The sequence below is a fragment of the Photinus pyralis genome, unplaced genomic scaffold, assembly GCF_008802855.1.
Source record: "Photinus pyralis isolate 1611_PpyrPB1 unplaced genomic scaffold, Ppyr1.3 Ppyr1.4_LG3a, whole genome shotgun sequence".
NCBI classification, from domain to species: domain Eukaryota; kingdom Metazoa; phylum Arthropoda; class Insecta; order Coleoptera; family Lampyridae; genus Photinus; species Photinus pyralis.
Window position 1 is genome coordinate 18,186,009 of NW_022170509.1, and position 25,978 is coordinate 18,211,986.

Consider the following 25,978-nt stretch of genomic DNA (forward strand, 5'->3'; position numbering starts at 1 on the left):
CTCTAGCAATAAGTAGTTAAAATGCACATACGTCATACATATCTTTTTAGAGAAATATTTATTGCTCAGGTTACCAATAAAACAAATTTGTTAGATTGTAGCGTAATTTACTCAGTGAAGAGTAACACAATTATTTAAAAAAAAACGTTTGAATCATGCGGCAACTATGCAATAACTCCCGTTATTAGTTACTTTCGATTTATTTTTCATTTTTATTGGAAAGGTTATTGTCTCCGCCTTCGATCACCAAACAGCAGTAACGATCATATATGTGTTTCTTTAAAAACGAGTCATTATAATTATAACACAGAATTATAATCCTCCACGCCGATTTTTTCCATTTTCTTAGAAATTTAAAACGTTAGACTCGCAATATTCGAGCACCCAACAGCACTAACGTAGCACTAACGATCGTATTTGCGTTTCTTTAAAAACGAGTCATTGGTGGGGCCAGCTTCACAAAATATTTTAGGGGTGAAGGTAACCATAACTGCCTGGTTAAACTTAACTAAACAATAATAGAATGTACTACTTGATTTGGTATAAACGTAACTGTATGCCAACCAGTGTTTTGTAGATTTGTTTATTGTTTATTTTCTAATTTTATTTATACTGTTATTTTATTGGTTTGTACAGAAGTAGGGAATAAATCATTATTATTTTACCTGATACTAATCAAGTAGTTAGGTAAGCCATACTATTATGGTTCGGGTAAGTTTGCTATCTGTGTAGTAGTTTTAGCCTTCTTGAATTGCTTGATAGTTAATTTCAATTTGCAAATTAGTAAAATCTACCATAGTATACTGTTTATTTTTACCTCCTTTCATGTTATTTTAACCTATTACTTTAGCCACTGATACTGCAAGAAGATAGGTCAAGAACCACTCATGCATACACAGAAACATAAAACGGTTTTTTACAAAAAATATAAAAAAGGCTATAATCAATACCTAAATAATATTGACATATTTATAAGACAGCAACACAATAGTTTTTTTCTATTTCGGTGTCACAATGATGATTTTGTACAACTGTTTTCGGCCGAAAACAGTTGTACAAAGACAGTGATTATAGTCGTTTTTTTTTGGTAACTCATCTCTTAAGTTGGCAGTTACTAGTTAGTACAAGTAGGTACTTCGTTGGGTACTTCCATGGCCCGTATGAATAAAAGTAAGCAAATGCTTATACTTGCAAAATTCAAAGTAAATACTCGTAAGTGCTCCTTCGCACAGGGCGACTTAGCAGCGCTTCTAAGCAGAAGGACAGGACGCAGTGCAGCGCTGCTAAACCATGCTAAACAGACCAGTATGAAGGGGCAGTTACGAGTATTTACTTTGAATTTTGCAAGTATAAGCATTTGCTTACTTTTATTCATACGGGCCCATGTTTGAACTTCAAAATGTCAGTCTTACTACGCTGCCAACCTAAAATTTAACGGCATAAAAAGTGTTCCCAACATAAAACATGTTTAGTTCTAATGTTCCCTATAGTTTCTGATAATGATTTTTTAAATTAAATTAAAGCACCGAAATAGAAAAAATAGTATGAAAAACGCGTGTCACAATGCTTTATTGTAATACTCCTATCTTGCGGACACTCGTGGCTACGCTTCGCGTCGCCACTCGTGCCACAAGATAGTCGTATTACAATAGGTCGCATTGTAACACTTGGCTTTCAATATACTATTTTCCCGAAATCGTCATTACTTTTTCTGCCTCATGTTCCATTACCACGTCCTGTCACAGCTGGCACATTAATACTTATAAAAATTTCTATATGAAAATTGGAATTTTAGATTAAAAATATACGATTTCGGGAAACCTGTAATACAAAACTCGTCAATAGAACAGTACTACATACTTGAGTAGCAATGTCTCATTTTCCTGGCTTGTGTAAGTAACTATTTTTTTCATTAAGATGTCGGCCTACTGCAATGCTGATCGGCTGCAATGTAAATCCAAAATTCTTGCATTTCTCCTTTCGTCTATTGACAGTTTCCTTAACCAATTTGGTAATTCATGGTATAAGGATTTTGTATATTGTAGGAAGGCATATTTAGATGGATGTTGTGTATGGTTGTCTTTTGGGAGCATATTGTATTGAATGCACTTTAGTTTAGTTTAATGAATGGTAGGCATAGAGTTAAACATGAAAAATGTTCTATTAACACTCTTGAATCTATCGCTAGATACCTGGAGACATCCTTACAATCAGAGCTGGGCAGTATTCGATTTTGTAAATACTTTTTAGTATTCAAATACTTTGTAATTAAATACTTTTATGGAAGCAGTATTTGTATTTGTAACTCAAATACTTTCACAAATATTTAGTATTCGAATACTTCGCAAGGTATTTGAATACTTTGAGGAGTATTCGAATACTTCGCATAGTATTTGAATACTTAACCTTCCTTTTTTTACCAAAAATCGACTACTCCAAAATTTCTCGGGAAAATACTTTTTCTTATTAATTTTGGTGCGTAGAATCCAAAACAATTGGTACTTTTTCGATCAGACTTCTCAATCAAAAGTTATAGACTAGAAACCAATTTCGAAAGAAAATTCAAAGGGCTGTAACTTTGGAACTAGTAGCCCAATCTTGGAACTGTTTGAAATTATGGATTCTACAGGCCACATTCTATAAGAAAATTTTTTTTCCGGGTCGATCTGAGACATTTTTTTTTCGGGCCTCAAAAAAAGGCAGTGTATAACCTTCCTTTTTTACCAAAAATCGACTGCACCAAAATTTCTCGGGAAAACACTTTTTCTTATTAATTTTGGTGCGCAGAATCCAAAACAATTCGTACTTTTTCGATCAGACTTCTCAATCAAAAGTTATAGACTAGAAACCATTCGAAAGAAAATTCAAAGGGCTGTAACTTTTGAACTAGTAGCCCAATCTTGGAACTGTTTGAAATTATGGATTCTACAGGCCACATTCTATAAGAAATTTTTTTTCGAGTCGATCTGAGACAATATTTTTCTCGGGGCTCAAAAAAGGCAGTGTATAACCTTCCTTTTTTACCAAAAATCGACTGCACCAAAATTTCTCGAGAAAACACTTTTTCTTATTAATTTTGGTGCGTAGAATCCAAAACAATTCGTACTTTTTCGATCGGACTTCTCAATCAAAAGTTATGGACTAGAAACCAATTTCGAAAGAAAATTCAAAGGGCTGTAATTTTTGAACTAGTAGCCCAATCTTGGAACTGTTTGAAATTATGGATTCTACAGGCCACATTCTATAAGAAAAATTTTTTTCCGGGTCGATCTGAGACAATTTTTTCTGAGGGCCTCAAAAAAAGGCAGTGTATAACCTTCCTTTTTTACCAAAAATCGACTGCACCAAAATTTCTCGGGAAAACACTTTTTCTTATTAATTTTGGTGCGTAGAATCCAAAACAATTCGTACTTTTTCGATCAGACTTCTCAATCAAAAGTTATAGACTAGAAACCAATTTCGAAAGAAAATTCAAAGGGCTGTAACTTTTGAACTAGTAGCCCAATCTTGGAACTGTTTGAAATTATGGATTCTACAGGCCACATTCTATAAGAAAATTTTTTTCCGGGTCGATCCGAGAGAATTTTTTTTTCGGGGCTCAAAAAAAGACAGTGTATAACCTTCCTTTTTTACCAAAAATCGACTGCACCAAAATTTCTCGGAAAAACACTTTTTCTTATTAATTTTGGTGCGTAGAATCCAAAACAATTCGTACTTTTTCGTTCAGACTTCTCAATCAAGTTATAGACTAGAAACCAATTTCGAAAGAAAATTCAAAGGGCTGTAACTTTTGAACTAGTAGCCCAATCTTGGAACTGTTTGGAATTATGGATTCTACAGGCCACATTCTATAAGAAAATTTTTTTTCCGGGTCGATCCGAGTCAATTTTTTTCTGGGCCTCAAAAAAAGGCAGTGTGTAACCTTCCTTTTTTACCAAAAATCGACTGCACCAAAATTTCTCGGGAAAACACTTTTTCTTATTAATTTTGGTGCGTAGAATCCAAAACAATTCGTACTTTTTCGATCAGACTTCTCAATCAAAAGTTATAGACTAGAAACCAATTTCGAAAGAAAATTCAAAGGGCTGTAACTTTTGAACTAGTAGCCCAATCTTGGAACTGTTTGAAATTATGGATTCTACAGGCCACATTCTATAAGAAAATTTTTTTTCCGGGTCGATTTGAGACAATTTTTTTTTCGGGGCTCAAAAAAAGGCAGTGTATAACCTTCCTTTTTTACCAAAAATCGACTACACCAAAATTTCTCGGGAAACACTTTTTCTTATTAATTTTGGTGCGTAGAATCCAAAACAATTCGTACTTTTTCGATCAGACTTCTCAATCAAAAGTTATAGACTATAAACCAATTTAGAAAGAAAATTCAAAGGGCTGTAACTTTTGAACTAGTAGCCCAATCTAGGAACTGTTTGAAATTATGGATTTCTTTCCGGCCTCAAAAAGACGTAGTATTTTTAAGTTATTCAAATATTTGAGAACAATTTAGAAATGTTTAGGGAAAGTTTCCATTGTCACAAAATGAAATATAAAAATCCGATACAACTGAATACCGAACGATCCTGGAGTGAAACTTTTTGACTCGATAGTCTACGTAACTTAAAAACAATAGGGACCTTTCTTATATCCTTAAAACCATGTGTACCAATTTTCAAAGCGATCGCACGTTTCTAAACAAGTTATCATGCACACGGACAAACGGATGGTCAAAAATGGATCTGTTCCAAAATCGCTAGGATTAATTTCAGAAAGGCGTACGTATCATGTGCAGGCCGCTTTGAAAACTGGTACACGTATTCTTAAGTATATAGCCGGTATAAGAAAGGTCCTGGTAGGTACCTCCTATATAATAATATAATAATAATAATACGCTTTTACTCCCCTTAAATTTGTATATAACAATAGAAATATAAAAAAAGCTAACCCCATACAAAGTATAACTTGATTTTTTAAGTAGTATTAAGCCTTTTATCTAGTATACTATTTTAAATGTTTAATGTATTTGAGTGACAAGTATTTGAATACTTTTTACTGTATTCGACTACTTTTCAATGTAAGTTAATGAAATACTTTTCAAAGTGTTCGAATACTTTTGAAAGTATTCGAATACATTCTAAAGTATTTGAATACTTATTTTTTTAAAGTATGTGAATACTTTTCAATGTATCTGTATCTAGTATTCGCTTGTGCTGGACGTAAAAGTATTTAGTATTCAAATACCTTTGATTTGTGTAAAGTATTTAGGTACTATTTAGTAATCAAATACTTTTTGAAAGTATTCTGCCCAGCTCTGATTACAATGTTCTTATATTCATTACGGCAAGTTGTTTATTTACACGTTGGTTTAATTTCGGTAGGTTTTGACGTTACCCATTTGCTGATACAGAATGTGATTAAAAATTAAAGGAACTTTTTAGTTCAGGTCCATTTTCGCTGTTTAACGCTTTAGAGCTGCATACGTATATCGCCGTAGCAAGTGCGCATTAGGTATTTCTTACAAGTGCTTTAAAATATGGAAACTTTTACAATCTATCTTACTCTTTATGTTAACGATTATGATTTTCAATTTCTTCTTAATTCAGGTTATACATACTTACTCATGATTGACGAGTTCACGAGGATCAGGAATTATCTGACAGCTTGGGGTTTGAAGGTAATTTTTACATTATATAATTTTCCATTCGATTTATGAACCTATAAGTACTGATTGTAATTCAAAAATCCTTCTATTAATATTACCTGTTAATTTGAGTATCCGCTCCCTGTTGTGCGTTACCTTACCTATATACCAAAAGCATCTGCAAATCTTTGCTGCAGGTTTTTTCGGTCCGATAAATGCAGTTTACAATCACAAACTGCTCCTACAATTATGAAGTCTTGAAGTCATGAAGCTCATGGAACTTTGCTTTTAAACCGGAGTATAAAAGAAGATTGCATACGTATGGAATCATCAGTTGCCAAATTTCTACGAGGTTATCATGTATTATCGTTTACGAAACACGAATACAAAACTGTGTTCACTGCATTTTCTTTTATGTATTCGTTTTTGTGTGAAATATAATATCAACAAATAAAAAAAATGGGATCAATATGTCTTAATTTATTGTTCATTTGAAACGTATGTTATTTGTCCTAATGTACTGATCTATTTGGATCAAATTCATAAACACGCGTTGTCGAAGTATTCATTGAACGTACCTAATAGATATCATTGTAATATAAGAGAGTTGTTAACTGAACAAAAGATTGGTGTTATTCGTTTTGATAGTGCTACGGATTTCTTAGTTACATCTTTGAATAATAAATCTGAATATTTATTCAATGGGTACATGCAAAATGATTGAATGAACACAAAATAAATGACATATTTTCTCATTTCCCATTGTACCGCATTGATTATAGGCAAATAGAATAAACTGTTGATAGAATCCTTTTTTGGTTCCATTAACCATTTATTTTTCTCAGTGTAGAAACTGCAACCGCACCACAATGACCAACAAAGTGTAGGTGATGTAAGTTTGCGTTATCGTTAATGTAATTTGGTAAAACGTGATTATTTAGTGTTTGTGAAAGTGTGTGTGTGTGTATTCGTGCTCTTCGTGTTGGGCCAGTGTTTGAGAATTCTAACAGTGCATTGTCAAATTCTTTTTGAAGGGATGTGAGTGTTTGGTTTGTGTGATTATTTGTATCTATCGATTGCTGAAGTGTCGCAAATGTCTGTATTTCAGAGTTGTTTAGAAATGATGTATTATCTTGTACGGTGAGTGTGTTGTTTCATGTTTGTGGTGTGTAGTGCAGAGTGCTTCAATTTCGTGCCTGATTTGTTCCTGTGTAAGGAGTGTATTTTTAATAATAACTACGTTGGTCTGCAATGCGTTGCTCAGTTAAGTGTGCTAAATCTGCCATTGTGCATTTTTGTATTATGCAATTTTCATAATTTTTATAATTATATACATACATACAGGTTTGAATGTCGCCTTAGGCCGGGCCCCTATGGTGCGATGGTCCCCTGGCGTTTACTCCCGCTTATCCTCGTATCGGCGGCCCTGTTGTAAATACGGGTTTGTGGTCGTAATAGTAATTTATTCAGATATTATTCTGAATTTTATAAAAATGTGATTGTACTGTTGTAGTGCAAGTTCCTTTACGGTTACTAAGGGTTGCTCTACCGTCGTAGTGTCAGAGCGTTGATAGCTCCAACCTGTCATGTGACGACTTATCATTTGTCCAAATTTTATTTTTAATTCCTACGCCGTGTTTTATCACAAAAGTGTGTTTGTCAAGCAAATAAATGATAATAATCCCCTGCCTAAAGTACGTACATTCGTTCTTTACGTAACCGTTTATATCGCAATACATACAGACTTATTGATATTAATTCATTAAACCCATCAGATTGAATTGGAAGCATTGTACGAGACAATTTATAACACAATGCTAAAACTTTAAAAATTCAATGCCGTCTCGTTCTCTGCCCAATTGTGCTTCTACAGTTCTAGAAATGTAAGTAGGTAGGTAGGAACATCTCAAGTTGAAATTCGAGTCAGAGTTTGACTTGCGCGTTGAAATGATACTTAAGTTATCGTAAGATCCTTGGAGCTAGTTTATGTGCAAAGAACACAGCTAAGATATTGAATGCCATTCAGCCAATGAACCTGAACGTAGTGTTTCGTTTACAACGTTAGACTGTTGAATCTTCGGAACAACCTTACATTAAAGACGCCAAGGTCGTCACTTAGAAATTTATTTACTTTTCCGGGCAGTGATATATAGTTCGAATGTTTTTAAAACTCCCGAGTGATTTTTGTTAATATAGAGTGGCAGGAATGTTGTTTTGATACGCTTTTTTGCAAATTTACGAACAGATTTATGCTGGGATGGAAAGTCGGACGATGGTTTACACCTCCCCGCTGTTGTTTTGTTGTTGATCTGCAACTACATAATGTTTTGGTAAGCAATTTGCTTCATTTTAAAAAGAACCACATGTACCTGTACGCATTTTTTCATTTTATTACAGGTTAGAGAGAGTAAAAACGAATGAAATTGACAGATTAATTCATATTAAGCGTAATTGTCTTTAATTAAACGTAACATCTGCAGAGTAATTGTATGATATATAAATGTTTCTAATCTCGGTTCCTATTTAAACATACACATTTATCAAATTGCTAATTATACTTAATGTAACTTTCTTTTCATAAATGAAGAGGACTGTTTAATTAAGATATTTAAAATAAATGTGGGTGAATACACCCACTTAGACCCCAAAAGTCCACCAATTTTGCCTGAATAAATACATATAATAAACACTTTTCTTTATAATAAATATTTTATTCTTTTTCTGTTTGTAACATAAGGTAAGTATTTTTTAAACATTATACCTATTATCTTTTTTGAAGTGATTTAGTGTTGTTGCAGCGCAAATTGACCTGTGTCTGTTAAAGTTGAAGAGCAGGAATTTTAATTATCCTCTCATCACGTCCATGCATCTAACAGTTACACTGCCAATCAACCTCTTTTTTGGCAAGCATTCGACGTTAGTAGAAACATGTGTATTTCAATGATCTTGCTATTCAAGCTGAAGTAGTTTACTAAAAATATCATATCTTACTCCTGCAGTATGAGTCGCTTTATGCAAAACCGCATTAAACATTTTTAGGATGAAACTACCTAGGTATCTATTATTCATATGTAGAATATTATCAACTATATACAAGAAAACCCATTGATAGCACAAACGATGAAACCAGGTGCGTTGGTTAGTGCCATTGTATATAAACCTTACCTGAAGGTTTAATCATTATCGGAGTTGCATTTATTAAACAGACTTACAACTAGATATTCAGTCAACAAAAGCTGAACTTAAAAAAATTATCAAAGTCCTCGTGTGAGATCGAAGGGACAAGGTGCAAATTTGATTATATAATTGCTGCATATTATCTACCAAAGGAGAGAAGAAGAGTAAGTTTGTGCGTGAGTAGGGAATATAGAATAATGTACGAGTACGACACAAGAAAGATGATACATAAAAATTGATTTGCGCCAGATTTTTGGAGTTGACAATAGTCCCATGGAGTAACTGAGCAAGTTCCTGTCTCTTTTTAATATTAAAAGATGACAGCAGTTCAGAGTAGGTAATTAGATGCGTGTATTACCCGCTCCGTTTACAGTTGAGATACCTTTGAAGGCTATTCCCGAGGCTATTCCTAAGAGTGATAGAGTGAGGCTTCCAGACAATACATGCATACTCTTTATTTCCAGAATGAGTCGTAGCTCTTCCCCGTCCATGGAATACTCGTACATTATAGGATCTTCTTTGTAAAAGTAAGAACTGAGCATTTGGAAACGTTGAAGGATAATTTATTGTGTTCCAACCAGATATTGACAGGATCTAATGCAGCGCTTGAGAATCATTTACGTCAGAGATGGCTTTAAACAATTTTAAGTCATCTGCATATAATAGAATATTGGAGTTCTTAACCACTTCAACGACTTTATTTATTAATAGGCTAAAGATGAGGTGTCCTAAAACAGAGCTCCCGATGTGGCGATATACTGCTTAGATGTGTATCCCTGGAACCACACGTATTGACGGCGATTTGTAAAACAGGATTTAAAGAGATGAAGTTAATCCAAAGATAAGCCATAATGCTTTAGTTTAGATATAATGATAGAGTGGTCACATCTATCGAAAGCCTTGGCTAGATCCGTGACACACCTTGATTCATACTGCTGGAAATAAATTGCGTCAAGTTGATCAAGTTGATGACAGTTGATTTTCCCGAGATGAAACCATCCGAGATATGTCGCAGCGCTTGTGAAAAAACCTCTTTTCTAAATGCAATTTTAAAAATTTTGTTGAAAGTATGGAAATTGGCCTATAATTGCTCGCAGCGCTTCTATTCCCTTTTTTAAATATAAGCGTTACCTTGGTGGTTTTCCATACATCAGGAAAGGTATTCGACTTAAGGCATTTGTTAATTATAATACACAGTGGTTTACTCAACACTTCTGAGTGCCCTTTGAAAAAGTACTGCGGAATGAGATCTGGACTCACAGATTTTTTGGATTTCAATCCTTTCATAGCTTTTAAAATTGTAGCCTGGTCAACTTCCTTCCACGTAATAACATTAGTATGTACTGGAATTCTGCTATTATGAGGATTGTCATAATAATCTTCGTTAGATTGAGATGGTAAGTAAATGGATTCCAAAATTATTTGATATTTCAGGACCCGTTGACGCTACAACACCATTAAACTCAACTTCACACACCTGGGAAGTTTGCCTTCTGCAGTGTTTCACATAGGACCAAAAGCGATTAGGATCGCGTCTAATTTCATTGTCGATGCCATTTAAATATTGACGGTACCCTGATGATATTCCCTTTTTGACTGTTAACTATCGGATGCACGTGGATCATTTAGTGAGCGTAGGCTTTTGTATTTTTTAAACATTGTATGCTTAATTCTGTTTGATGCCATTATATTTGTTGAAAACCAAACAGGGTATGATGAACCATTCCTAACTCTCTTCATGGGGCAGAATTTGTCCAAAATATTGCAAGGAAGGTCATAGAAGCTATTAACAGAATCATTAACATCAACTGCAACGCTTAAGATCTCGGGGCAAACCACTTAGCAATTTTGGTGTACAAGCAGTAGCAATTTTGCAGCAATCATGGCAATTTTTCAGAAATTGTGGCAATTTCCCAGAAATTGTGGCAATTTCCCAGAAATTATTGCAATTTTGCAGCAATTATGACAATTTTGCAGCAATTATGGCAATTTTGCAGCAATTTTATAGCAATTTTTGCAATTTGGAAAATTGTCGGGTAAAGTATGCCAATATAAAATTAAAGCATCTTTTTAAATACTTTATTTGTAGTATGAAGGACTCCATTATTGTAGTTTGTTGACTTATACGTAGAATTAATTTAAAAAGACAAACTAAGTTTTATTAAAAGTTTTCTCTGGGCTATCGATTTCGGGAAATACCCATTATCAGGATGATGCTAGTTCCACTTGCATCCCCTAAAATAGATCTACAGCTCTAAATAGGTTTTAATCGCTAGAAATCTCATGTGTAGTGAAGGTAATCGGAAAGCTCGCATAACATACATCAGGTTACGTCCCTTGCAGTAGATGAGTAGATGCAAACGAATTTTCTTAAGAAACATGTTACACATAGCAGACAGACATGGTGGGTGGACAGGCAAATACAGTATACAGCAGCGCAGTTCTTAGGATAATGTGATAAAGCACTTTCATAGTTCAGGTAGTTACATGAAGATGTAATTTTGTACAGAGAAAGCGACTGAAGTAGAACACCTGGTAAACAGTAGCTAAAGTAAATCTAATTTTAATATCTACGGTACTTTCCATCTAAAATAATCTTATCAACATTTCTAGGTAGGTATATATTGCTAACTTTGTTATCATTAGACCTTGATTAGCAAATATGAAGCATATTAACTCAGATCGCAATAGCGAACTGGAAGGATAAATAGAACTTCTTCTACACATACTTCTCTCCACATTCCTCACAGTTACCATAGACTTCAACAAAAACTTAGGACCTTACGGTCCATATTCACATCTCCGGGGAACGTTTTCAAAACTCTTGGACTGACATTAGAAATGTCTAATGAATTGGATACTCCGAGGGATACTCTTATACATGACCATAAGACCTCAACGCCATTCCATGGCATTGGTACCGATTTCTTTGCGAAGGCGTCTAAACGCATCAGTTTAATGCGCAGTGGATTTGACACGGAATTTGATGAATTTCTGTTGCACATTAGTTAGTTTATCAAACGAGTTAGTTTTATGCATTTATCTATCCTTTCAACTCCGTAAAAATAATTACGAACGGAGAAAGGTGAGTGATATCTTTTTTTTAAGAAAATTAAAGAAACTGTGACCAGCTGACCTAAGCAGGGACTAGGCGGACCTTGTCAGTGAAGAGTATCCCATTACGTCGTATAGAGTTGCGTTATTAACTCATAAGTCATCAAATAAGCCCATAGCGTGTTTTTCTAATTGCTAATTGAATTTAAAAAAAAGATTTTAACAAGAAAAAACTAAACAAGTTTAAAGAACATCCTCGAGCTAGGTTCAAATTATATTTTTTAAGATTGCTATAAGAGCCACTTAAATTATTTTGGTGCAATTAACATTGGTTTTTAGGGGTAGTTTTCGAAAAAAAAAATCCCCTTATGTGATGGTTTTCAGTTCGTCTGTCCGTCTGTTCAAGGACTGAATCTGACCCGGATTAAAAGTCTGGTGTCCGCATGCGGGCTGAGTGGAAAAAAATTCCCCTACTAAAAATCGTAGGCGAGTTTAATTTTTCATAAAGGAAAAAATACATAATTTCAAGACGGTGAAGGAATATTTTTTAAAACAGAAAGGAGTTACACTTCTATATCTTGTATTTTTTATAATTTATGGTTATACTGTAATGTCCTTTTTGAAATTGTGTAAAGTAGAAACCTTATTTGTAAACCCCTGTAATAATTGGTGTAAAATCCCTACGTTAGATGCAACCTGCTGTCGTCCCCATCCTTTGAAATAAAATCCCTTCTTAGTTCCCCCACTTGTTTGTACTCCTATGATTTCGAATTTCACCAAGAACTTTTTCCCAGATTATTTACTGACCAGAACCGTATTTCGTTGTATTTCAGACGACACTTTTCCAGATTCTTAATTAGTTATTACCTCGGTTATTCCCATACCTGTTTCATAGTTATCTCAGACCGGAGACCTGAATTAGTTTTCCAGTTATCTTTCGCTTAGTTGATTTATTAACTTTTCATCAGACCTGCTAATTTTATTTAATTTTGGTCCGTTACCCATCTTCCTGCGGACTTTACGTTACATCATATCGTATTGACATTTTGGGTTTGTGCATTAGGTGGATCGGTTTGACTCAAATCCAATTGTCATTGTCCTCCGTGAATGCTGAGAGGTTCAACTGGCACTTCATAGGGGGTTGTTTGAATCGATCGGAAGGATCCTTTTAAGGGCGTAAGCTAGGTTAATTCTAGCCGGCCTTATGTGAAACCCTGAAGGGCATTACACTTTAAGGAAACCCAGACTCCGTAAGGGTTGCCTTATAACCGAGCTTATAACTTAATATTTGTACAATTAATGATTCGATTAAAACATTTAAACTCCCGAAAACCAAAACCACCTTAAAAATATGCATCTGATGGTTCAGCAATTTACTAAACTATTCGAGAAACTATTGTCTATTGCTGGAACCTATTGCTACTTTGATGCGAATGGATCTCATCTTCATTATGAGGTGAAAAGAAGGTCTGATATACAATCTTGTAGCAAGAAATCAATGTTTCCATATTGTTATCACGTTGCAACACATTTGGCTGGAATTCGTTACATGTGACTCGTTAACGTTTTTTTGCTTGTTTCATTTTTAATTGATGTAATCTGTATTCTACAAATATAGTTTCAGAAAGCAGCACGAAGATAATCATTGTTCTTGCGATAAAAATCCAACAGTGACACACGAATGAGCGACCAAAGTGGGCAAAGACGAATCTTTCAGTATTTTTGAAGGCTAAACTGGTCTCACAAGTTCCTTGGATAACTTTTATTGCCATTATTGTTGTTTTCCCCCGTAGTTGGGACGACTACATATGCAATTACCCTTAAAAACGCAATCATAATCGATGTAGTGACTACTGTAACCATGAAATAATCGTTAAATTATACCGTCGTAAACTTTACAATAAGTGTGCACAGTAAGATTTATAGCTAAACAATTGCGCAGCAAAATTCGAGCGAAAAAGACCATTACGTAATGGTGGCAGTATGAAATTCTGATGACGAGGAGTTTGATACACATACATAATTAGTGGTGAAGGGAAACTGAGAAATTTTGACAATGATCGAACGCCTAACAAGTGGGACAAAAAATATGACCTGACCACTACCTTTTCTACCCACGTTGCTCGAAATAGTTTTCTACGGAATTAATAAGATGCTGGTATCAACAAGTTGATAACGACAGAAGATGTTTATAGTGCGAAATTATACTGTAGAAATTACATTATTGTTTCTTATAATTGAAGAGTTCAAACTTGTTCTTGATTAATGAATTTGCGCCAACAAACCAGTTGAGGATTCCAACACTTGAAGGAATTTAATTGTGTGTGACCAAAATGACTTTAAGTGGAGGTTGAGTAGGAAGTTTCTAACAAAACTGATGTGACTTCTGATATTCGTTTGGATGTAGATATTTTATTTTATTTGGCCAAATAGTTTCAAGTAGTATACAATAGAGTCGTGGGTCATACACCATACAAAAGCTTAATGAGATGTATTTGAATTTGCCTCGATAGAACGCTTTGTAAATGCAAATGAATTCGGCCACTACCATACTTGAACCACTTATTCAATAAGATTCAACAAGGCAAAATTGTTTCTTATTTATTTGTTCATAATTCTGAAAAATATAGCATTTGTTTATTTACTTACATTTGTTATTTATTGGAATGTTGGATTAAATGACTTCTAGGAAGTAACACTCCTGAATCCAAGAACTGTAGAGGAACGCATATTAACACTTTTTCTTATTAATTTTGGTGCGTAGAATCCAAAACAATTCGTACTTTTTCGATCAGACTTCTCAATCAAAAGTTATAGACTAGAAACCAATTCGAAAGAAAATTCAAAGGGCTGTAACTTTTGAACTAGTAGCCCAATCTTTGTTTCGGGCCTCAAAAAAAAGGCAGTGTATAACCTTCCTTTTTTACCAAAAATCGACTGCACCAAAATGTCTCGGGAAAAGACTTTTTCTTATTAATTTTGGTTCGTAGAATCCAAAACAATTCGTACTTTTTCGATCAGACTTCTCAATCAAACGTTATAGACTACAAACCAATTTCGAAAGAGATTCAAAGGGCTGTAACTTTTGAACTAGTAGCCCAATCTTGGAACTGTTTGAAATTATGGATTCTACAGGCCACATTCTATAAGAACATTTTTTTCCGGGGCGATCTGAGACAATTTTTGTTTCGGGCCTCAAAAAAAGGCAGTGTATAACCTTCCTTTTTTACCAAAAATCGACTGCACCAAAATGTCTCGGGAAAAGACTTTTTCTTATTAATTCTGGTGCGTAGAATCCAAAACAATTCGTACTTTTTCGACTTCTCAATCAAAAGTTATAAACTACAAACTAAACTAAAAAGATTATCTCGACTTAAAACATTTCCAAGGATCATGTAGCAATTTCCAATGGAATATTACTAAAAAGATTTTCAAAGAAACTTTCCTGACTTTCAAGGAATCTGAGAGGAATTCTGATATGTTTTAAGAAAATCTTTTCAATAATATTTTTAAGAAATCCCCTAGAAACATGCCCAAAAAAGATTCCTTCAAAGATTCTGAAAAAACGGTTCCGAGATTCAATCCATGTTTCGAACGAAAGTTCGAGTAAGACAAATTTTGTCTGGTTTTAAGGAGCATTTCTAGTGTCTATGTTTTTTAAGATGACCCTAAGAAGATTGTTAATAACGTTTTCCAAAGACGTTTCTAAGAAGATTCTTATTTTTGTGAAGATTCCTAAACAGGTTTTCACGAAGATGTCTAGTAACATTTTCAGTTTTTTCGAAAGAAATGTTTTCAATACGATTATTTTAAAGAAAATTTATAGCAATATTTTAAAAAATTCTCAAACAGTTATTCAAAAGATTGCGGTGACTGGTTCCACAGGACGTTTTTCGGAAGAAGATCCCTCTACATTTTTTTTAGTAAATTCTTAGGAAATTTAAATTTATAAGTTTTGCAAGAAAATGAAGTAGGCGCAAATGTTTATAAGAAATCCCGCTTTTTGGACAAATTCCTAAAAAGGTTTCCAAGAATATTTCTAGAATAATGTTCTCGTAAGCCGAGTTTGAAGAATATCTTACGAATTGATCGACAAAAAAGCTTTCAAAGGGCGCTTCTAATAAGATTCCTAAACAGGTTTTCAAGTTCAAGCAAAATTCTCGTATGAGGCTTCATAGAAGATTTTTGAAAGAAAATTCCTAAAGAGGTCTTAGATTTCTGGTAAAACGACTAGAAAGATTTCGATCTCAATTTTCAAAAAATTTATTTGCATTAGCTTCCGATATGGTAAATAATTAACACAGCTTGTTGTTGAACACACGGTATAATAACTACTTTAATGATCTTAAGGTTTCTATATGTCTTCAAGAATGTTTTGAAAGAGTGGAAGTATTAGAATCCCTGGGATATAGCCTATCGGCTCTCCCGTATGCAAGTAGAGCGACTAATAAGAATTGAAATCTTAGTGCATTGTTACCACAAGTTTAATCGGTCTAATTTTGCCAAGATGTGGGTGAAAATTTGTTAAAAAATGTAGTTCACCAACGCAAACAAGAAGCTGATTTTCATAACCACGTCCAGCATAATATAAATGAATTTTGATACGTATTAGCAAATTGGTGGTATTGTCAAAGCAAAGTTCCTGCAGAGAGAAGATGATTAATTTGACAGCAAACACTAAAAGTGTTCTTATTCAGACCACATCTTCGCAATCACGTGTGTTACCTCCGGCAAAATTCATTGTATTAGTGGTAGACCAAATTAATGGTCACTCATTGTGTCACTTTGGTCATTTTTAACGGAGTGGCACCGTTCTAAAAAGGTACCCTGGCGTCATATACGTATTGTTGCAAACTGAAGCGGTTATAATGTTTTAGTTTTCGTGGCAGACAGGTAGACTAATTTTTAAAGGTTGACCACAAACATTAGTTCTACCTGTTTGCACTTATCGCCAATTAGATCTGAGCAGACTTTTAAGGAAAGAGAAGATTAGAAAGTTTGGCCAGGCTAATGATAACCCGCATTTAGAAATTTGTTTATTTATTCTACTAACGTCGTTTCAATCTATTCTCTGTTTGCAAAGCAAAAATTTATTCTTTCGAGAATTTTACACAGCAGTCACCAGACAAGATGCGTTTGTTGGTCTTTGGGATAATGTGCCCTGCTGGAAGTTCGACCAATTGGGAATTCTTTGCCAATCGTTGTTCCCATTTAAAACAAAAGTCGAGGAAATGCGCTGTACTTTCCCGTTTTGGGTCTGTGGGGACGGTGTGGGACGCTCGAAAAACGGAATGTAATTAAAATTTCATTTAACCTACTGTTGTTAGGAAGGTTACGTATTTGTTTTATTACATACCGTAGAATATTGACACAGAAGTTTGTTAGTTCTGCTAACTACACGCTAATACGCGTTCTAGGTACTGGTGAGGTAATCGAAGACTTTGCAACAGGACATCTGCGAAATTTACCACTTTAGTGATTTTAATTGTGAAAGGTTAGCACTCGAGAACTCGAGCCCAAAGACTATGAATCGGGAATTTACACATTTGTAAGGAGCAATTTTGACATTGAAGTTACAAACATTTTCTTATAGTTACTCATCTCTCATATTTTTAGAAATTCATGCGCATAATTAATTCCGCTCATCGTTCATCATTGCTTTTTCCATTGCTTTTACTCATCTTGCTCAAAGAGATTGGGTTAGGTACCTACAAGAACCCTATGGTAATTCATTGCAGGAAGGCGCCAAAAATTTCTCTTCGTCCATGGCAAGATGCTAATGCGTTCCACAAAAATAATAAAGATACAATTAGTTAATATATCTTGGAAATTTCTATTGCCAAGTATGAGTAGGTGATTAACGATAATTAAGCAATTAATTTAATAGAATTAGCATGCTATAACACAATCGAATGCAAAGAATTCCTGTAGTTTTCTAAAATGTAACTGTACATAATCCTATTTTATTGTTACAGATGTACCAGTATGGCTATTTATGGCCGTCTTCTACTTTTCAACTTCATGGTACTCATAACTGCAATAAATGCTTCTGCCGTACAAGATTCTAGATACATCTCCTATCAAGGTAACGTATTGTCTTATTTGCAATTAAAATTAGTTTCAGTGTGTCTGTGCTATGGTCACAATTTGCCTGTCCTCAATTAGTAGTCATAAAATCTTAGAATCTGATCTTCAATAACTGTCACTAATTGGTAACGATAAGTTTATTCAACAACGGACTTTGAATTAGATAGTTCGTTGAAGTAGAATATATAAATAACCACTTGAACAAACACCAATAGTATTGGTACATTTACGGTAATATTATTTATTTTGATATCGATAAACTGTCGGTCCTACACTGATAAAATGTTAAAAAACTCGGCTATCAATTTACCTATAGATAAGGGTGTAGGTATACCTGTTTTGATCTTTGTTATAAGTGCTATCCAAACTTACTTAGTCGATCGTAGGTACCAACTCTCATAAAATGAAAAATAGGGCTCGTGAAACTACCTACCTTTATTTTTATGTAACAGAGATCCCATACAGGGTGCTGAAAAATTGGCTAATCAATATCAGAAACCCTGAGCATAAAAATCTTGGAGCTCGCCATTTCTTAAAAGAAAAGGTTTTATTTGACGGTAAGTGTACTAGGTATGTTGAAGAACAGTGCAACTGACCTTTTGTCAGTTTTGTTTTTAAATGACAAAATTATCCAGGAAAACACTTCCACTTACATAAGGTTCATGTTTACTTTAACAAATCAAGTAGGTGTATAGGTACGCTCTCTAGCCAAACAAATATCAATAAATTACAATTGATAAAGTAGTGATACAATGTTTATCGTGTACTTGGTATAGTAAATGTTCGAAATCGATGCAGGCCTTAATAGCCCTAAATGAAATTATAACTGCCACTCCCTGGCAGAGGAGGGAGAGCCACCCCTAAAGGTGCATTTTTGAGCTTTTAGCATTTATTAGGGAAACTACACTCTTCATCAAAAAAGGGATGGTTACCTTTTTTGTAGAGCATAAATCTATCGATTAGGTGTATTAACTTTTATTCTATCGCCACTCCAATCACTAAAACACTACCTCAAAGATGATTAACATTTTGCATTTGACAAAAATGCTTTTGAGGATGATTTGATTTCATCAAAATACTCAATAACATACTCAAAAGCCAAAAGGGCACTCTATTACAATAATTGCTGCCTAAAAAATATCCAAAAAAGTACGCCCCCCTCCCCCCCATAAACTCTATCATTACCGTACCTATCTACATTAGAATCTTTAATTACACCGTTTTGTTATGAGTTTATGACTTAAATCAAGCTAAACAGAACTGTTTGAAGGGTGATACCCCCATCAGGGGAGGACGTGAGAAACTTTTAAAACTGGATTTTTTTGTTTCTAGCGTTTAACAGAGAAACTACGCCATTTAGTAAATAACGGCGATGTTCCCTTTTTGTAGAACAGACAATTCCCTATCAATTGAGGGTACTAACTTTTGATGTATCCCTACTGTAACAGCTTAAATATAACCTTAAAGTCGGTTCCTCAGCTTAAATTTTTTTATTAAAGGGCTCGACATCGATCATTCTTGCGATAGAATTCCCATATTTAAGGCGACGCAACTTGTCCATTTGCAACAATTGAACAATAGTTGGGTAAATTGCATTTTGTATGGAAAAAGATGGAGATCTTCCTTCATAATTCTTCTTAGAGTGGTTCCACCCACGTGCAGTTCCTGAGAACGGCGGCGATACGGCAAACTTCGATTTTCAGCAACGCTCTCTTGACCCGCTTCAACAATTTGATTGGAGCGTCGCGGACGCCTGTCGAATGTGACGCTGGCGAGTAGCTACAGAGGAAGGGGGGGGATAGAGAGATAGAGAATTTTTATGCTCTACAAAAAACTTTTTTTGATAAAGAGTGTAGTTTTCCTGTAATTCCAATGCCAAAAACTCAAAAAAATACACCTTTAAGGGTGGCTCACCCTTCTCTACCAGAGGTGCCCCACCGAACTGCATCCAATCATTATTCACATTCTGCACCATTTTGGAATGTCTACCAGGAACGAAAATTCTCCATTCTAAAACTCCCTGACCCAGTATTATGGATGTCACCTTCATGCAACTCCAATATCTATTCACATGACAACAGAAAGGAAAAGATGCTAGTGATAATATTTCAGTACACAAAACAACGTTTATCTCTCAGTTATCTTTTAGAAAACACAAAGGAGCAATCGCGCGTATTATTATTCTACTGGATCCGCGACATTGTTTGTTAAACAAGTACAGCACTACTAAAAAAAATAGTATTAATTTATGATGATTGGCGCATAAAATTAATTCATCAATCAGCATCTTTGCAATATAATAATTTAAATCTTCCTAGTTCGGAAATTGAAATAAGTACCTACTCCTGCTGCTCGGAGCACCCACCTAAGTACAATAATCCGATATAACGAGACCCTTAATCTAAATTTAGTAGGTGCTCCCCTAGATCAATAACAGAGACCGATATTCCAAGTTTAAAAGACTCTAGGATCTTCGGGCTGACGAACGTGCAGACGGACAAAAGCACGATTTCAGGATGAACCTGTCTTGTCTCGTTTCTTGCAGTAAACAAGCCAAAGAATGTTGAAAATAATTTATAAGTCAAACCAAGAAACAAGACAAGCATGGAGCGCATCAAGAGAAAGATTTTTTCAAACGAAATGTGCAAGAAACAAGGAAATTTGCTTTATACAAGCTGCTACAAATGGCTAATCAATACCGCATTAAGACACTCCCTCAACAAGGAAGAAAATTCCCACAATTTTCAATATTTTAATATGATTTTGATAAAACAGCAAGTTAAAAATCATATTGACGCATACTTTCGTTTATTACGCATCAAAACCAATAATTCAAGATATGTTGTAATATGGTTGACTTAAATTGTCAAATATAAAACATGTTTTTCAAGATCACACTGATTAAACACCCTGTATATTGATATGTGCAATGCCAAAAGGTCCCTAAACCACACACAAGCATCTGCTCACGCAGCTTAATAAAACACTGAGGTACTAACAAAATCGGTTACCGTTTCAACGTCTACCAAACCAAAAAAAACAACGATAAACGTCCACCACCAAACAAGCCGCACGATTTACGTCTTCCTTTGCCATTTAAAGCAGTTCCATTTATAGTTATATAAGGAATCAGCAAATTCTTGCCCCAAAAATGACGTTTTTTGATTTTTCGTAGATTTGCAACCACTAGTAAGCCGATTTTCTAAGGAAAGTGTAACCTACTACTCACAGTTACTGTTCGATGTAGCCCGCAACCAAGTTCTTGTCGGGGCCAGGTAAACCACGGGTAAAAAATTTAATTCCTTACAATCATTGACGGTTTCTAGAGATGCACTCTTCAGACTATCGCTGCCGGCTTTAAAACTATTAGAAGACGCAGCATGGTTTGCGCCAGACGACAAGGTGTCATTGTGCACGGACAAAGGCCAATCTGAGAAAAATTGTCACAACTACGTGAAAGTATTACTTACGGATGGGAAAAGGGTCTTAACTTGCGGAACGAACGCGTTTTCACCAATCTGTTCGTGGCGAGGAGTGGAAAATATATCGGACGAATCGGAAACGCTGGATGGTGTAGCAAATTGTCCTTATAATCCCTCGGCAAACATAACTGCGTTGATATCTGATAGTGGTGACTACTTTTTTGCGGGACCAACCAATTTTATCGGTTCTGACGCTGCTATCTACAGAGGCATTGGAACACACAATGCCATTAGGACAAAACAGTATAACAACATGTGGTTGAACGAACCGCAATTTGTGGGCTCTTTTGAAACCGATCAATTTGCATATTTCATATTCCGTGAACCGGTAGTGGAATATACCAACTGTGGAAAGGTAGTACTTCATTTGTTTATATTATAAAGTTTTTAAATTTTTCTTAACCTTTTAGATTGTCTATTCTCGAATTGCAAAAGTATGTAAGAATGATGTGGGAGGCCAATCGGTTCTCAAAGATAATTGGACAACTTTCATCAAGGCGAGACTAACATGTTTTGCAGCAGGCGAATATCCTGCCTACTTCGATGAAATTCAAAGTACCACATATATTCCAGAGCAAAACGTCCTATACGCTACTTTTACGACTCCCAGCAATGCAATTGCTGGCTCTGCAATATGCGCTTTTAATTTAACATCAATAAATTCGGCTTTCGCGGGTCCCTTTAAAAACCAACAGCATCGAGGTACTTCGTCTGAGTACTACAACACATGTCAGCAACCAACCAATAGAGAACACGAAGTCGAAGCTTCTAAATATCAACTCAAAGAGAACGCAGTGGAACCTACCACCCAAAATCCGTTACACATCGCTGAACTGGAGAGGTTTACACATATCACTGTGGATGTGCTAGCTACAAAATTGGAGAAGTATGTCCATGTAATTTATGTGGCCACTACCGCGGGCATTATTAAGAAGTTAACCGTATTACCCGGACATGAAAAAACGTGTATAGTTGAAGTTTGGCAACCAGTATTAAACGCCGATGTACCAATTTTAAATATACAGTACTTAAAAGAAACGAACTCTATATATGTTGGAACAGAAGTTGAATTGCTACGTGCACCAGCTCATCACTGCGGCCGGCATTTATCAAGAGAAACTTGTTTCAATGCCATGGATCCTTACTGTGGGTGGAACGAGCTTGAGGACACTTGTACGGCAGCTCCCAACTCCGATCCGCATACAAAACATTGGATTCAAAATGAACTTTCATGTCCCGTATTAAATGCTCCAGTGGATGGAGGTGAGTTGATCGTTCATGTACTTATATAACTCATTAATTTTCATTGTTATAGGATGGTCGATTTGGTCGGATTGGTCTCCTTGTAGTTTACAAAATCCGCAGGATCTTCGCTTGATGGATGAGTGTATGTGCCAAACACGCTCTTGTAGCAATCCTACCCCTAAAAATGGCGGTAAAAATTGTGCGGGATATTCGGTCGCGGTAACAAACTGCACGGTTCACGGTGATTGGACCCCGTGGTCTGCATGGTCGGCCTGTTCTGCAACGTGCGGTGTGGCTGCGAAAACCAGGCGACGAACTTGTTCCAATCCTAAACCGGCGCATGGTGGAAGAGTATGTGTAGGTCAAGATCTTGATGAAGCACTATGCTCAGAGAATCCTCCTTGTCCGACGCGCACTATTCCTCCTCAAGATGGTCATTGGGGCGATTGGAGAAGTTGGTCTCCGTGTTCGGTACCATGCGGGGGAGGCTTCCGCAAAAGGCAGAGGGTGTGTGATAATCCACCTCCTCAGTACGGAGGGCAGGAGTGCATTGGTTGCAACATCGAGTATGAAATATGCAACTCACATCAGTGCACCGAGCAAAAACGTGCTAGTCAATCAACCCCATGGTTTGTAGCAAACACATCAAAGCACGAACATGTGGAACATCGGTATAAATACAGCTGTCGAGCACCAGTTCAAGATTCTCAGCAGATTAAGATCAGCCTCGCTAAAGAACAGAGAGTTTGCAGAGACGGCTTTTGTTCATCTATTAATATCGACGATACTCCCAAATGGTCTAACTGGACACCGTGGAGCGAATGTTCCGGTTCTTGCGGGGAAGGTTTACAAATACGCTTAAGAACATGCGAAGGTAAAGGCGAATGTCAAGGAACATCCGTTCAGACCAGGAAATGTAATTTACACAGCTGTAAACCACAGTGGAGTTGTTGGACTGAATGGTCACAGTGCAGTGTGTCATGTGGGATAGGAATGAGGAAACGTCGTCGAAATTGCTTAGGGGTTGATTGTCAGGGGGACTCTGTGCAGGAGGAATCTTGTGAAGGACCACCATGCACATGTGAGTTTCCATAATTAAAAATAGGTCCATTGTTACGTTTTCATATTTATAGCACTTTTGGGTTGGGATACCTGGACGATTTGGTCGCTGTGCGATGACAATAATGAGCAGCATCGTCAACGAAAGTGCAGGACAACAAATCCTGGACAGCATTTATGCCAAGGTCACACAAAGGAAACTAGAATGTGCATCTCTGATATATCAAATGGTAAGAATCACGTGTTTATCTCGTTTATAAAAATGCTTAATTTAGCGTACTTGCAAGGATCGTAATTTGCGTACTTTCAATTCCCTCTATGAATTAAGTATTAAAAGCACCGGATGCGCTTATTCAACTAAAAAATACTGCTTACTACTGTGCAAAGATAATGTAGTATTATATTTGCACTGTGTTGTAGGTTAGTGTCGCTGAGTTTGTTTTAATAATAAACCAAAATCAAAGAAAATTAATTATCTTTAGTTAGAGGATATTTACTCCTATGAAACGCGGGTAACCATATTTTTTTTTTAATTTTTCTCTGTTCTCAAAATTAGTGCGATATTCAGAAAACGAAACGACACTTAATATATTTTCATTCATACGTTCATTACTGAAGAAAAACTGAACTTTTTTTAACTTTTGGTTTCTCCTTGGTTTGCAACGTATGATCTATTTTTTCTCATTTTCTCCGTTTAAGAAAACACTGTTAAATTTGATATTTTTTGTATTCTGTGGCAAAACTGCAACATGTCTAGGTCAGTGTTTCTCAACGGGGGCCATAACGTATTTCTTGGGGGCCACACACGTACAAAAATTATCAGTTTGTGTTATCTCAGTGTACCTTTCCTAGAAAGCAATAAGTCCTAATCATAACTTTAAATTTAAATGACTAAATGGCAAACGCACAATGCAATTGATAAACGCGATATCGCAAATGTTTGTTATTTTTTTCTAACACGACTAACACCCCTCTACCCCCTACCAGGATTATTTTTCTGTAGAGATTAGTTTTTCTACAATTTTCACAGACGAATTAAAAAAAAATGTCAGAGTTAAAACAAAATGAGCTTGAAAATTGTTTCTTGATAACTAAAAGATAAATTAATAGTTTTCGGGTTATTTACATAATTTTGAGTAGAGAAAATCCAAGATGGCTACAAATTCAAGATTTGGGATGTTATTTCATTGTTTTAGACCGAAGGAATACAAAAAAAAATAGATTTTCAAAGAGAAATTGTGCGTTTTGCGCAGTCTTAATCGTAATTCAACTGATTTATTGTTAGTCATAATGGATAATTTTAATCTTTTTACGCAGAAATCAGCCCTATGGGTTTGGAAGTGGAAACAACAGCTGCATCAACAGGTACCGTTATTCTGTGCATTTTAGGAGGGGTCGTTATTGGTTTACTCTGTTCCGGTATGATGGCCTATTTCTACTTCCGTAAGAGAAAACCACGGTTGCCGAGCTCTCCCCATTATATTAGCGCTAAACAAAACCCCTACATAACCGTACCTCTACAAGAATTGCCTTCTAAGAGACAAGGAACTTCATCATCTCATTCAATACTAAATAATACGCATCATGGATCTATTAAATCGAACAAGTGTTACGATTACGATACTGCAACTATCAAACGCAACAGCCACAGCTTGAACAATGGGCATATGAAATCTGACAATTGCTATTATGACTGAAATGTTTTCAGAAATTATGGCGATTTTCAGTATGATTCTCCAAAGTACCTGGATTCATAACTATTTATTTCACGTTTCAACTTTTAGAATTTTAGCATTCATGATCATTTTAGATTAATAATGTCGAACGTTTTCCTATGAAAGTCATTTGCTGACCGTTAACCAAATACATACTTAATTATTGTACATACCTAAGTGATTAATACCTATTTATTTTGTATTTTTACAAAGCGGTGTAACTCAAATTGAGTATTTTTATTTTATTGATTGTTAATTATATTTTTATATAAATATTAAATTGTTATTAACTGGTTTCTCTAATTTCCCAAAAACAACTCACCTGGTAACCAACCCATTTTCAAGGCTTTTTTTCATGACCCGAATTTTTTTGAAAAGTACATAGAAAGTTGGCCTAAAAGCGCTTCACAAGTTGCAATTGGTGTGGATAAAGTGAGAAGCAAACGACACTTAGAAAACAACTTTTTTGAAATCAAGAGTCCTTACTGGTCTAGTGGTATGGCGTCGTCACCAACATGCGCGTC

General features: G+C 35.4%; 1 protein-coding gene across 1 annotated transcript; it reads left to right on the forward strand.

Annotated features, from left to right (window-relative positions):
* The first annotated feature begins 7,464 nt into the window (after positions 1-7,464).
* Positions 7,465-25,748, forward strand: LOC116165564 (semaphorin-5B). Its single transcript, XM_031480113.1, has 8 exons — positions 7,465-7,965; positions 17,842-17,951; positions 21,129-21,228; positions 21,280-21,790; positions 21,846-22,698; positions 22,751-23,761; positions 23,814-23,969; positions 25,057-25,748. Exons 2-8 carry the CDS (start codon positions 17,852-17,854, stop codon positions 25,434-25,436), a joined length of 3,111 nt encoding a protein of 1,036 aa, XP_031335973.1. The 5' UTR covers positions 7,465-7,965; positions 17,842-17,851; the 3' UTR covers positions 25,437-25,748.
* Positions 25,749-25,978: the final 230 nt, after the last annotated feature.

Coding starts and splice junctions, on each gene's coding strand:
- LOC116165564 (XM_031480113.1), top strand. CDS start 17,852: ATGGCTATTTATGGCCGTCTTCTACTTTTCAACTTCATGGTACTCATA. Junction 21,229..21,279: donor CAAGTTCTTGTCGGGGCCAG/GTAAACCACGGG, acceptor GACGGTTTCTAG/AGATGCACTCTTCAGACTAT. Junction 22,699..22,750: donor AAATGCTCCAGTGGATGGAG/GTGAGTTGATCG, acceptor TCATTGTTATAG/GATGGTCGATTTGGTCGGAT.